General features: G+C 44.3%; 1 protein-coding gene across 2 annotated transcripts in view; it reads left to right on the top strand.

Annotated features, from left to right (window-relative positions):
• The window catches only part of FRYL (FRY like transcription coactivator), a 148,285-nt gene that overhangs the window by 73,240 nt on the left and 60,376 nt on the right, over window positions 1-14,669 (top strand). For both annotated transcript variants that reach the window (XM_021712823.1, XM_008058944.1), the window contains exons 28-35: window positions 441-595; window positions 1,515-1,614; window positions 2,744-2,912; window positions 7,225-7,484; window positions 8,025-8,165; window positions 9,739-9,907; window positions 12,423-12,507; window positions 13,000-13,112. In XM_021712823.1, the coding sequence (XP_021568498.1) occupies window positions 441-595; window positions 1,515-1,614; window positions 2,744-2,912; window positions 7,225-7,484; window positions 8,025-8,165; window positions 9,739-9,907; window positions 12,423-12,507; window positions 13,000-13,112 (1,192 nt within the window). The remainder of the gene's footprint in view (window positions 1-440; window positions 596-1,514; window positions 1,615-2,743; window positions 2,913-7,224; window positions 7,485-8,024; window positions 8,166-9,738; window positions 9,908-12,422; window positions 12,508-12,999; window positions 13,113-14,669) is intronic.

The following is a 14,669-nucleotide window of genomic DNA, read 5'->3' as shown; positions in this document are numbered from 1 at the left end:
TTGGCCCCATTCTCTCTGCCCTCCTTCCTTTCAGACTGAACACACAGACTTCACAGGTCAACCAGGACCTACGTTTTTTTCCCCCCTCAGAATAATTTTTCTATTGGGTTATCAAAAACAAGAAAAAGACTTGATAAAAATAACTGGGGAGCTTAAGCACTCATCTTCCTGAAAGCATCTAAGCACTGACCCCACTCATCAACCACCTTGGGCTCTGTTAGAAGCATCGTACCAAAGAGCCTTATGTCAAAACAAGGGACTAAGTGTCATTCACTGTGATGTTTTTTCTGTTGGCTGAATTAGCTGAGGAGTGAACCAAAGGAGACTGAATGGTTCAATTAATTACAATAAAGTTATGCACTGTATTACTTGAGTAAAAGTTGTGAGGAGAGACAGTAACACAGGCCCTTGTTTCTCTTGCGCAATCTGGTGGTTCTCAGGTTCACCAGCTGGGCTGTGAGGCAGTCACGTTGCTGCTGGAGCTGAACCCGGACCAGAGCAACCTGATGTACTGGGCTGTGGATCGCTGCTACACAGGCTCCAAGCGGGTGGCGGCCGGCTGCTTCCAAGCCATCGCCAACGTGTTCCAGAACAGGTACCAACGCACCCTCCAGAGTTTACGCAGGCTTTTTTTTTTTTAAGAATAGTTTTCTGCCCAGTCATGGAGGTTCACACCTGTAATCCCAGTCTGGGAGGCCGAGGTGGGAGGATCACTTGAGCCCGGAGTTCAAGACCAGTCTGGGCAATATAGTGAGACCTCATCTCTACAATAAATAAAAAAATAAACCGAGTGTGGTGGTACATGCCTATAGTCCCAGCTACTCAGGAGACTGAGGTGGGAGGATTACTTAACGCCCAGAAGGTTGAGGCTGCAGTGAGCCGTGATCATGCCACTGCACTCCAGCCTAAAGCAACAGAGTAAGACCTCAACTCAAAAAAAAAAAGTTTTTCTTTTCAATTCAGAAATTCTATGAAACTACTATAGTATCTACAGTGGATAGGTTGCAAGATTCCCTCAAGTGCCAGGACCACAAATGCAATTCCCTTGTGGAAAATGGTGCAGTGTCTGCATATAACTTACGCCTATCCTCCCATGTGCTTTAAATCGTCTCTAGGTCACATACAATACCTAATCCAATGTAAACGCTGCGTAAATAGTTGTCATACTGCATAGTTTAGGCAGTGATGGCAAGGAAAAAACCCAAACATTTGGTATAGATGCAATTTTTTTTCCCCAAATATTTTTGATCTGCAGTTGGTTAAATCCATGGATGTAGAGCCCTTGGATAGTAGAGTGGACAGTAGTTTCTTTCCTTAAGCTCTAATGAAATATGACCAAAATAAGGATCATGATCACCATGCACCACTGTTGTATCTGTTGCCTTAAAAAAAAAGAGTCACCTCCTAGGCTTAGATGATCCATGCCCACAACCTCGCCCATGACATCACACTCATTAACTGGTGTGGAGCCTCTGCACATTGCTGCTCATCTAACATGTAAAATTTATTCCTAGGGATTATCAGTGTGACACAGTGATGCTTCTAAATCTGATACTGTTCAAAGCAGCTGATTCTTCTAGAAGTATCTATGAAGTTGCTATGCAGCTTTTACAGGTTTGTGAACAGATGTTAATTAAGATGCTTCTTATTCAGAAGTTAATGAACCCAGTCATTTATTCTGCCATTAAAGCATACTAATATTCATATTTAGCTTTATTTTTTTTTTAAAGCAGGATTTATTGAGAGGACAGAAAAGCTCCCACAGTGGGAGGGGACCGAGAGGGTTGCCTTTAGCTTTATTTTTACTAGTGAAGTTATGGTATCAAGTTCTGATTATCATTAGAAATAGATGACAAAAATAATAGGGATATTTTAATCTATAAATCATATAAACTGTTCAGCACTGTACTATAGAAGTATCGTGTATTTGTGAGTGTATGTGTGAAGGTACTTTTAATATTGAGTTATTACAGCCTGTGTGTGCTGTGTTTTTGTTCAGTAGATGAGAATAATGTGAGTTAGAATTTTCTGGGAGCCATTTGAAAAGAAAGGAGCTCTTTTGTGATATCCTCGTGTAAGATATTGTTATTAGATGGAGGAGAAATAGCTTACAAAGTTAAACATGACTATGTGAGGATTATGTAATATTTAACTGCTGATAATAGGGTGAGGTTCTTCAGTCTTTACCAAGGGCTGAGAATTGGATTCAAGGCAACGATGATTTTTCCAAAGGCTCTGATGTGCTGACAGGCCTGTCTTAGGATTCCACCCTAATAATGCCGAGAAAGGTTCCACAGTACAGCTCTTTACCTAGTGAAATGTTAACAGGATTTTTAGCTTATCTCCCATAACCTTTGAATAATCAAGATTTGTTTGAAGGTGTTTTTCACTTGTATGTATTCTGTACAGTCATTTTTGAGCTGGAAAAGTGGTACATCTTTTTCAAGTAATTGTATATTGCTGAAGTTATTTTCAGACTATGTACCTACTTGAATCATTGGCATTAAACACAAGAAAGATAAGTTATTTTAAATAGTTATGGAGTCATTTGCAAACATTTCCTGGAATTAGAAATGGACATCTGAAATAGTTTATTATATACGTAACCATATAATTTTTAAACTGGAGTATTTATTGGGATAAGTTTTGTTTTGTGTTTTTTTTTTTTTTTTTTATAATAAGAGCTAAGCTTTAGGAGACCCGTGAAATCTGCACCCTACTTGATGACTTTGCACTCCTGTAGATTCTGGAACCGAAGATGTTTCGTTACGCGCACAAGTTGGAGGTCCAGAGGACGGATGGGGTGCTGAGCCAGCTGTCCCCACTCTCGCACCTGTACTCTGTGTCCTACTACCAATTGTCTGAGGAGCTGGCAAGGGCGTACCCCGAGCTCACCCTTGCCATATTTTCAGGTATGGTCAGTGAGTTATGTAGGAGTTCCTCTTGGCCAGCCATTTCTAAAGCACTATGTATTTTAGAAAACTTTAAATATATTAAGTTTGAGGTTAAATCAAAACAAAACATAGCGTTACATAAGAGAATTTTCTTTCCTTGATAAGAACTCTACATATTGATCTATTTTACACTTGAACCTTCCCTTCTTACCGCTCTCCAGGAAATAAAAAAGGAGGGATTCATGTGTGATTCTAATATAGTTCTTGACTGAATTCAGTGACTCATACCTGTAATCCCTGTACTTTGGGAGGCTGAGGCGGGAGGACTGCTTGAGCCCAGGAGTTTGAGATCAGTCTGGACAACATAGCGAAACCTCATCTCTACAAAAATTAAAAAATAAGCCAGGCATGGTTGTGCACACCTGTTGTCTCAGCTACTCAGGAGACCAAAGCAGAAAGATCACTTGAGCCCAGGAAGTTGAGGCTGTGGTAAGCTGTGATCCTGAGTGTGCCACTATACTCCAACCTGAGCAATAGAGTGAGACTGTGACTCAAAAAAAAAAAGAAGAAGAAGAAGAAGAAGAGGCTATATCTATCTGGGTCTTTTAGGACTTCTGATGCAGGAGAATTTCTAGGGTCTGTCTACTCCACCACCTGTCCAGGAAGGTACTATTGAAGTTGAAAAGCTTGAGTTATAGTACAAAAGAACTCAGGCTGTTTTTCTACCTGTCACCTGCAGCAAGCTCTTGCTCCAATCTGAGTACTGAACATGAATAGAACTATTGCTCAAGGGATTCAAGAGTTCTGCAGTGGGTCCTTTCTCTTGTCTGGGCTCGAAATGGTGGTCCTGGCCTGTCAGATCTTCCCATAGCAACTACTTTAGCAGCAGAGATCATTTGTTTCCTATCCATAATCCATCTGAGTGGGAAAATCCCCCTCAGTTCAGTTCTTACAAGCTATTGGTACGCCTTATAGGGAGCAGTTCTCATGCCCTTCTCCACCGCCCTGCTAGTCCCTCCTGGATGGGTGTGGAGGGTCCACGGCCCCAAATGTTGGCTGTGTGAGCACTGACCCTGCTGCTGAGCTCCTGCGAGGAGCTTCTGTGTGGCAAGCAGAGAGCCCCACTGCTCTTGGATACCATGTTGGGGCAGGACATAAGCAGGTGTGGACGTGCCCACAGCTTTGTGTCTGAGTCATTTTCCCTCCCATTCTGTCCTCAAGACACTCTTGATTCTTCCCAGCTGCTCATTTAATTCCCCTGCTTAAGATAGTTTCTTCTAAAGTGAAAGAAAGGCTCTAAACCTGATGAGTCTTATAGCTAGCCAAGTCTTCACCTTCACTATTCCCAAGAAAGACGAATGCAGTGCTGTGCATGGGCAGGTCTCAGCACAGACGTGGCCCTTTCGGGTGTGAGGCCTGCTCCTTCCTCTGTCCAGCCATGATGCAGTGGACTTTCAATGTTGCCAACTGCCTGCCAGGTCCCTTTCCTCTTTCTCACCAGTCCTCAACCCTCCCCACTGACTGTCCTGTACTCTCAGCACTAGTACTGCCTTGGGTCTCCCAGGACAGCATCTGTACTCCACTCAGATCTGCTCTATCCTGCAGATGTATCTGATGCCTTCTCACTGCCATCCTGATGGCCTTCAGTCCACTCACAACTCTCCCCAGCACTGATACTAGCCTCGTCATTGGTCCTCCAATTGTGGCCTATCTTGATTTCCAGAAATTCCGTATTTTCTGATTTTCCTTCTGCCGTGGACTTTTTTCCCTGTCCCTTTTGGTGGATTCTTGCCTTCTGACCGTCTTATATGTACTGGTGCCTGTAGGACTTCATCCTGTGCCCCTTCCTTCCACAGGTCATCTTCCCAGGAGGTCATGTCCCTGCTAGGGCCTCACGCCCACACACCCAGGCTCTTCCTTCCTGGGTAGGAGCTCCAGGCGTTAGATTTCATATTGGGGATAAAAAAATGGATGCATTAATAGAAGAGATCTTTGTGAATGGTCAGGATTGAGCATAACCTTAGCCAGGACCGAGCATGGCATTGGCGTTCTAGCTTCATGAGGCCATGGGTCCCATTACCCTATTTACAGAATAAGTCATCAAGGGTTGGAGGGTGGCCTGTGGGCCCTGAGTCGGCACTCGTGTGTGGCAGACAGCTCCTTCTTGTCAGCTCCTTCTCCTGAGCAGATAAGCACAGGGCCCTGTGGTGGACGGAGGACAGGAGGAAGGTGTTTACTTGTAGTGATTCGTAGAAAGTACACAGTCTACGAGGCTCGTGGGTTTGGGATGCAGCCTTGTGTTGGAATCCCACTGGCACTTAGTGTGTGTCTGATCTCTGGCAGGTGCCTCTGTCCCTGCCCATGTCACAGGTGTGTGGTGAGCAGAGAAGGAGGTGACTGTGAAGATAGCGAATGCGTCACCATGTAGAGCCAAAATATGCGAGGCTCTCAAATAGCCGATTTAAGCAGACCTGTGTATAAAGGTGGTCTTTTATCATTCTACATGTATTTGTTTGCTTATGATGATAAAAATTACATACGGAATTTGCTGTCTTGATCATTTTTAGGTGTACAGTTCAGAACTGCTAAATGTATCCACATTGTTGTGAAGTAGATGATGAGAACCTTTCCATCTCGCAGGACAGAAACTCTACACCCCTAAGTAACACTCCATTCCCCATCCTGGTAGTCACAATTCTTCTTCCTATTTCTATGATGTGACTGCTTGAGATACCCCATACGGTACTTTTGCTTGTGCCTGGCTTATTTCATTTAGCATGGTGTCTTCACAGTTCATCCATGTTGGAGCATGACAGGATCTCTATCCTCTTTTTTGTGTGTATATACTGATACAAATTTTTCAGGTCAGCCTGGGCTTCAAGAGTGTCATCTCAATAGGTCAGCCACCTGAGCCCCAGAGAGGGTCAGCTCAATGGGCTGGCAAGCCTAGCCCCAGGAGTGTTGGCTCTAATGGGCAAGCAAGCCAGCCCCCAGAAGCATCGCAACTTTGGAGTCTCACCTTCTGCCTGTAGCTTTCCCAGTTCAGTTGGCTTCATTGGCTGACTGGCAAGCCAGCCTCTGGGGTGCATAGCTCTTCAACTCCAACTATCTTCTGCAGGTCAGGGTCTTGTCTTGTGCCCAGAAGGAATGAAGTACATGGACGGCCAGAAAGTTGAGAAAACAGGATTTATTGAGAGGACAGAAAAGCTCCCACAGTGGGAGGGAACCTGAGGGGGTAGCTGATTTGGAGCTGAAACCTGGTGCTTATATAGCCCTAAGACTGAGCCAATTGGTTGGCACTAGCTGTGCTGATTGGTGAGTACTAAGAACCAATCAGCAGGAGGTAGGGGCCTAATGGCGAGCTGATTGGTTAGCAGTCGATCAGTCAATCAGTGAGCTGATTGGTTGTTTTTCTATCCCAGCAGTGAGTACTTAAAGCTCTAGCTTGAGAGGCTTGTAGGAAACTTGTTTACCAACGAAGTGTATCAGCCTGAGAGGCCGGCAGGGACCCACCCTGCCTGTCTGCCTTGCTTTTTTCTGGCTATCTCTTCTCAATAACACATTTTGTTTATTCATGCATCTTCCAGTAGATTTGTGAGTTGACACCACCTATCTTTGGCTGGTATAAGTAGTGCCGTTATGAACATGGGGATACAAATTTCTGTTCGTGTCTCTGCTTTCAATTCCTTCGAATGTACACTCAGGAGTGGGGTTGCTGGATTATATGGTATAGTTCTGCTTTAGATGTTTTGAGGAACCACCGTACTATTTTCCATAGAGTGTACACCATTTTGCAAATGCCACCAACAGTGCACAAACATTTAACTGCCAAAAGTATTGTATATAAAAACTGTGTGTTTTACTAATTTTCTTTCTTTTCTTTTCTTTTTTGGTTTGGTTTTTTTGAGGTGGAGACTCACTGTTGCTCAGGCTGGAGTGCAATGGCACTATCATAGCTCACAGCAGCCTCCACCTGCTGGGCTCAGACATTCCTCCTGTGTCAGCCTTCTGAGTAGCTGGTACTACAACTGCACATCACCACACATAGAGACGAGATCTTGCTATGTTGCCTAGGCCAGTCTTGAGCTCCTAAGCTCAAGTGATTCTCTCACCTCAGCCCCCCAAAGTGCTGGGATTATAGGCATGAGCCAGTGTGCCTGGCCTTTTCTTTATGATGTCATTGAGGTGAAATTTATGAAAAGGAAAAGTAGTACTCATCTTTGTTAAATGTAAGGAATACATTTCCTGTTCTTTAAGAAGGAAATATTGAAATTAATCACAGCTCAAAGGAAACTCACCCTCTCTCTCCTGGGCTTGTTTCTCGTGGCAGAGATAAGCCAGAGGATCCAGACAGCCCACCCGGCGGGGCGCCAGGTCATGCTACACTACTTGCTCCCCTGGATGAACAACATTGAGCTGGTGGACTTGAAGCCTCTGCCCCCTGCCAGGCGGCTGGACGAGGATGAGGACGACGTGCTCAGAGACCGGGAGCTCATGGTGACAAGCAGGCGCTGGCTGCGTGGAGAAGGCTGGGGGTCCCCACAGGCCACTGCAATGGTCTTGAACAATCTAATGTACATGACTGCAAAGGTAAAAACGGGTTTTGTGTTTGCAGTCACTGCACAGAATTACTGAATTAGGAGGAGGAAAGGTAGTTAGAAACAGATGGAGAGATTTCATAATCCTGTTATAAACCATCAAAAATGCATTACATATTCCTTTCTTTAAAAAAAAAAAACTACACAGCCAAGTGTAGTGGCATATATCTTTAGTCCCAGCTACTTGGGAGGCTGAGGCCAGAGGATCACCTGAGCCTGAGAGGTCGAGGCTGCAGTGAGCTGAGATTGTGCCACTGCACTCCAACATGGGTGACAGAGTGAGACCTCAACTCAAAAATGAAAATAAAAAATTTAAAAAACTTCTCATTAGATACATTTTTTTTTTTTACTGTAACCATATGTGATTAATGGTATTTATGGTTAGATTTATTGAGAGAAATTATTTTTCCTCTAAAGCATGGAAAAGACCAAAACTATCTGTGAAAACATTATTTTCTGATACTTGGGGTATGACAATCTGGTTTTCCTGGCTGGTCGTGCCTGAAGTGTCTCTTGTGTGTGCCACCTCTAGTACGGGGACGAGCTGGCCTGGTCGGAAGTAGAGAACGTGTGGACCACACTCGCAGATGGCTGGCCCAAAAACCTCAAGATAATCCTGCACTTTCTGATCAGCATCTGTGGGGTGAATAGTGAACCAAGCCTCTTGCCTTACGTATGTATCCAGGTTCATTTAACCTTAAGAACCGACTGTGTATGTTTCCCATGTCTCATGATGTCAGAGTGTGGGTGGCAGTCACCCATGGGGCTGAGGTGGAACCCACTGATGCATTTGGGACCCAGGACCTGGATGTGTTTGTTGCCTCTTCCAGCAAGGGTTCCTACCACCTCTCAAGGCAGGTGCTCCCCTGGTGTTGGGCCAACAGTCCAATGGGTGACACAGAACTGACTTCAAACCCACACCTCATTGTTTAATGACTGTGTCAGTGCATTGATGTAGTCCATTTGCGATGGGGGCTCTGAGGGGAAGTTCCAGAGAACCAAGACTTCCTGGGAGCCACCATGTCTTGAGGGATTATGATGACTCGAGAGAAAGTGATGTTGAGGCCGAGACCACAGAACCAGAGCTGTTTCTAGTTTCTGCTAGCCAGGAGCTGGTGTGGGGACAGTAGAGCCAGATGTGTAACAGCTGAGAGCCTGTGGGGTTGTGCTTAGCTGCAGGAAACAAGGGAGAGTGTGGGGGGAGAAAGGAGCATCTTTTTACTTGCACCCACCCAGACTAAGAGGACACTGTGGGACTGTCCAGCGTGAGGATGACATAAAGTACACAGATGCACGTGCATGCACATCTGTGTGTAGGTGTGTAGACACAGGTGTGGGTGCTCACATGAGAGCATCCCCAGAAGAGTACACCACGTAAGATGAAATCTCCAGAACTTTTCTCTGTCAATTCTCACAGGTTCTGCTTCCAACACACCAAGGGATGTCACAGGATTGGCATTTTTGAGAAGCACTTGGAGAACAGCAGTCATGTGGCATAGGACAGCTGGACCCCATGTAGCCTCCCTGGCCACATCTCCCCGTGTTCTCCCTGGTGCTTCCACCCTCTAGCATGCCACTCCCTGGCTCTGCTCTCATCCCTGCCCTACTCACCCAGCAGGCCTCCCTCCCAACCCTCCTGTTCCCTGGCTCTGGCCCTCATGACGACCACGCCACCCCCTTTCTGCCCTTGGGTCCTCAGTGTCAGCTCTTCCCAGGACTACTGCAGCGAATTTTTGTGTGTGTGTGCTTTTTTTTAAAAAGGCAGAAAAGTGAAGCAAGTGCATCAAGTTGTAGAAATCACTAAGTGTGTTCAGTTCACCCTGATGAAATCTGGTGTTGAGGGAGAGAGAGGGTTGTGTCTCACTGCTGATCAATACCTGTATCAGTGTCTTATTGCTATTCAGTGCCCATGACCAGTATCACATGCTGATCAATGCCCATGATCAATGTCTCATTGCTGATCAATGCCTATGACCAGTGTCTCATTACTGATCAATGTCTGTATCAGTGTCTCAATGCTGATCAGCATCCATGACCAGTATCTTGCTAGTCATTGCCCATGACCAGTGTCTTACTGCTGATCAATGCCCGTGATTAGTGTCACTGTTGATCAGTGCCCATGACCAGTGTCTCAATGCTGATCAATGCTTGTTCAAATTGAGCTTATGCTTGTTATACTCTGGTAAAATATGACTCAAGACAAATTTATGAGATAAAAATGTTGCTTTTTCCATTTCTTGTGATAGGTGAAGAAAGTCATTGTGTATTTAGGTAGAGACAAAACAATGCAGTTGCTGGAAGAGCTGGTGGGTGAACTCCAGCTGACTGACCCAGTCAGTTCAGGGGTCACTCACATGGACAACCCTCCCTACTACCGCGTCACTTCCAGCTACAAAGTCCCTTCTGTCACCTCAGGTGAGAAATCGTTTACAACTAAGTACTTTGTAACTGTGTGAGATGACAGATTTGTTTTTTTCAACTGCTCCGCTGTGGCAACTACTTGACTGTCTTTGTCTGTCCCATACCGTTGTGTTGTCAACCTCATTTATACACAGTAGAACTTGTTTTTTGTAAACCATTTACTTTGTATCAAAAGAGGAGCTTTCTATAACTGTTCATTTAAGCAAGTGTTTGTTGTGTCTTTAAATGTCATTACTGAGACAACAAAAGCCAGTGAGAGTCACATATGTTAGTTAATTAACTGACGAGACCTTGTAAACCAGGAGTTTGAGAGCAGCCTGGGCAAAAAAGTGAGACTTTATCTCTATAAAACATTTTTTTAAAAAAACTAGCCAGGCATGGTGGTACATGCCTGTAGTTCCAGCTACTTGGGAGGCTGAGGTAGATGGATTGCTGGAGTCCAGGAGGTTGAAGCTGCCGTGAGCTGTGATCGTCATGATTATGCCAGTACACTCTAGCCTGTGAGACAGAGTAAGAGGCTGACTAAAAAAAAAAAAATAAATTAAATTAAAAGTATATATCCTTAGACAACAAATACAGTTTTTAGTGAATGTGATAATATGATTACATGTTAAATTTATAAAATTCTTTTTTTTTTTTCCTTTTTGAGTCGTAGTCTCACTCTTGTCGCCCAGGCTGGAGTGCAGTGGCATGCTCACGGCCACCCCAGCATCGACCTGCTAGGCTCCGGCAATCCTTCTGCTTCAGCCTTCCAAGTAGCCAGAATTACAGGCACATGCTACCATGCCTGGCTAATTTTTTATGTATTCTAGAGACATGGTCTTGCCAATTTGCCCAGGCTGGTCTTGGACCCGCAGACTCAAGCAGTCCACTCGCCTCAGCCTCCCAAAGTGCTGGGATTATAGACTGAGCCACTGAGCCCAACCAGAATTCCTACTTGTTGAACAATTTTGTGTAATTCCACATTATAATTATTTTGGTATATACAATCAAGTGAGTATATATACTTATATGTAAGCTGTACATTACAGTTATAATTATTGTAATATTTTGAACGAAGAACTATTTCTCTAATAAAGTTTATTCCAGTGACATTCCATATAATAAACAGACTGTTATAGCTGAAATTTCTGTGAAACTTCATCAGTCTGTTTATATTAAATGTTTTTAGCATGTTAGTAACATTTTCTATAATAGAACAATTTTATATATATCTGTATATATGTTTTTTGAGTTGGGGTCTCCCTGTGTCACCCAGGTTGGAGTCAGTCACATGGTCATGTCTCATCACACCATAGACCTACCACCTCAGCCTCCCAATATTATATAACTTATTTTTTGTCATCTATTTTTATCTCTTAACTTTTGTGTTCTACTATACATATAGAATGTTTTGATTCCAAAGAATTTTTTTAAATGATTTTATTTAGTAGTGACCTATTTATGTTTATGTTGGATTATCTTTTTTTGTATCTGATAAAGTTATAGTTTTCTTCTTTCAACAGAAGTTTCCGATATCTCTGTATGGCTGTTTGTTTTGGTTTGTCTTAGTAAAAAGCATTCCTCAAAAGCCTACTAATTTTAGATCCATCTTTTCATAAAGTGTGGAGTCATAAGAATGTAAGTTCTGTAAGTACATGTGGAACTTGTTGACAGTGTCATGTGTTGTGTAATGATTTCAGTGATGTCAGTGTCTAGAGGTTTTTTCTCTTGGCTTAATCAGCCACCCCAGAGAAAACTCAGCTAGTCATTTGCCTACAGTAGAGGGTGTGTGTGTGCTTACAGTCTATGGATTATATGTGTTTATGCACATGCACACACGTGTGCACATGCACGTGCACACACACACACACACATACACACACACACACACACACACAAACCACACAGAGGCTTTAAGCCTTGTGGGGTAAGAAGGATGCAGAGCTGCAGTCTCAATGTTACCATGTGTGTTTTTCCTTAATCCCCTCATTCTTGGTAAAGTGCATCCTCTTTTAGGATATATGAGCTGTATATATTGTGCTCTTGTCCTGAAGTCTTCTGATTTCCTCTCATCAGAAAAGACTTGTGGACATGGGGAGAGACAGTCACCCAGCCCCAAGAGACAGGAAGTCAATTATGAGGGGCAGCTTCTAAAATAGATTTCCAACCAGTTTTCCTGTTTTTAGCACCACCTTCAACCCCTGTTCTGAGGTTCTCTGTGCACTCCTTCCCAAGCCTTCTGGAGGCTCAGCAGTATCCACGTGGAAGAGCTTGGCCTCCCCCACCACCCGCTGTTGGCTCGGCCTTCTCAACACTGAGTTCCATCCTGTCCACTTGTTTTCTAGCATCCAACAGTGTGTTGCTGTTGTCCCCTCCTCCTCTTGGTCATCAGGAGTACATTCCTTTTCCAAAAACCACTTGGTTCTCATGTTCATGGAGCGTTGATGTCTACAGTTTGTAGCCTTGAGTTCCTGTGAGTTACAGTGGGGTCGGAAACTCACAGGCACTGCCTTGTCTTTGGTTGCAGGAACTACTTCCAGTAGCAATACGATGGTAGCTCCCACCGATAGCAATTCTGACAATAAGCCCTTGAAAGAGAATATGGAAGAGAGGTAAGTGCTTGTCTCTTCCTCACAAGCCTTTCAGGTTGGCAGGAGCTAAGTGTCATCCAAATAATAATTTCTGCATTGGAATGTGGACTTGCTTGTGTTCTAATGGAGAAATGTATTTCTGTATCAGCAAATACACTTCATTACATTGCCAGGCGTGTCACACACTCTGACAGGGAACGTGGAGCAGGAGAAGCCACTTTCTGTGTTGCTTAAATTTTGCAACATATCTAAGACATATCTCTATAAAACATTTACTCTCTGTTTTACGTACCAGAACATCATTGTCACACATATTTTAGGTAGAAATAATTGACTAAAAGTTTAAGCTTTTGAATTACAAAGTGGAAATGAATACATATCCTAGTAAATACATATCCTAGCTATGAGTGTTGTGTGTGCTGCATTCTTTTTTAAACACGGAAGATGAGAGACATAAAGTTCAGATTTCAGTTCACCATGAACTGTGACTAACTCCAGTGGTCACTCCCACAGCTGTGTGCACCTGGACGTCTACAGTGGACTGAACAGCCATTTGAACCGCCAGCACCACAGGCTTGAGTCTCGGTATAGCAGCAGCTCCGGGGGATCTTACGAGGAAGAAAAAAGTAATACATTCCAGATGCTTTTTATGTCGCTCTGAGGGTGAGGTATATGGTTAATTATGCTAAATGCCAAGAAATATACATTTTCAGCACATTTTTTTCACAAAGAGTTTCTACCTGCCACTAGTGGTGTTCCAACATAATCCTAGATGTCTGGATTTTAAGCAACGTAAATGGGGACTTTTTTTTGAAAGCACGGGTTCCCAACAGAGAAATCCCAAGGAACATAAGAATTGGCTCTCAGCTTGGTGGCTCAGCCTGTAATCCCGCGCCTTGGGAGGCTGAGGTGAGTGGATTGCCTGAGCCGGCGGTTCGAGGCCCGTTTGGGCAATTTGGTGAGATCTCATCTCTACAATATATAAAAAATTAGCCGGGTGTGGTAGCGTGCGCCTGTAGTTCTAGCTATGGAAGGCTGAGGCGAAAGGATCGCAGGAGCCCAGCCGATCGAGGCTACAGTGGCCAGGAGTGGCCACTGCACTCCAGTCTGGGCAAAAGAGTGAGACTCCAACTCAAAAAAAGAACTGGCTCTCGGGAAGCATCACACAACGGACACTGGAAATAGACTGGTGTTTTGAGCTGGCTTGCACTTTCTGTACAGAGTCACATTTTACTAGAAAGCTTCTCCCTCGAATTGCAAAAGGATCTGCCTGCCCGAGTTCACTATAGTGTGAAGGTAGGCATCACAGAGGCATGAGCTTCAGACCTGGAAGGGACCTTGAGGACGATCTGGTCCTGTCTCCTCATTTTGCACATGATGGTACTGAGGTCCAGAGAGGTTAAGTGACTTACCCACGGCACACAGAAGTCAGTGTCCTGACATCCTTTCCTCCTGCCCCCTGCAGGAGGAAATGTAAAAAATTAGCCGGGTGTAGCTGGGGAAGCTACCACTGTGGGAGAGCAAAGCTCCTTTCAGAAAGGATTTGTTTTGGCCCAATCTCAGGAAATTCAGAAATGAGGGGCTTCCCAGGCTCTTGTTATGAGTCAACTTCCCCTGTAATAATGTGGGCTCCTGTCTTGGCCATCAGTTATGGAGTCACAGGAAGTGCAAGTGACATAATTTAACTTGATATAAAGAATGGAGCCTAGATCGATTGATCTCTCTCTCTCTCTCTCTCCCTCTCCCTCTCCCTCTCCCTCTCCCTCTCCCTCTTTTTCTCTTTCTTTCTCTCCCTCCTTCCTTTTTCCCTCCCTCTCTCCCTCTCCCTCTCTCTCTTTCCCTCCCTTCCTCCTTCTGTCTCTATCTTTCTCTCTCTTTCCCTACCTCCCTCCCTCTCTTTCTCTCTCTCCCTCTTTTTTCCCTCCCTCTCTCTGTCTTTTTTCCCTCCCTGCTGTCTTCCTTCTATTCTCTCTTTCTCTCCCTCCCTCCCTCCCTCCCTCTCTTTCTCCCTCTGTCTCCACCCCCCTTCTCTGATGTGCTTAATTTGATAATACTTGTACTCAGGTCTTCCTATCAAATGTGTTGAGATAATGGGAAATTATCTTGATCACTTTCCAATGTTGTGACTAGTTGGTGTCTTGCTAGAGTTTGCTGCTATCAGCAGAACTCAGATAGTGGCGAAA

Source organism: Carlito syrichta, unplaced genomic scaffold (assembly GCF_000164805.1).
Source record: "Carlito syrichta isolate Samal-C Ts95f unplaced genomic scaffold, Tarsius_syrichta-2.0.1 Scaffold303660, whole genome shotgun sequence".
Lineage (NCBI taxonomy): Eukaryota > Metazoa > Chordata > Mammalia > Primates > Tarsiidae > Carlito > Carlito syrichta.
This window is presented reverse-complemented; position numbering and strand designations above follow the sequence as displayed.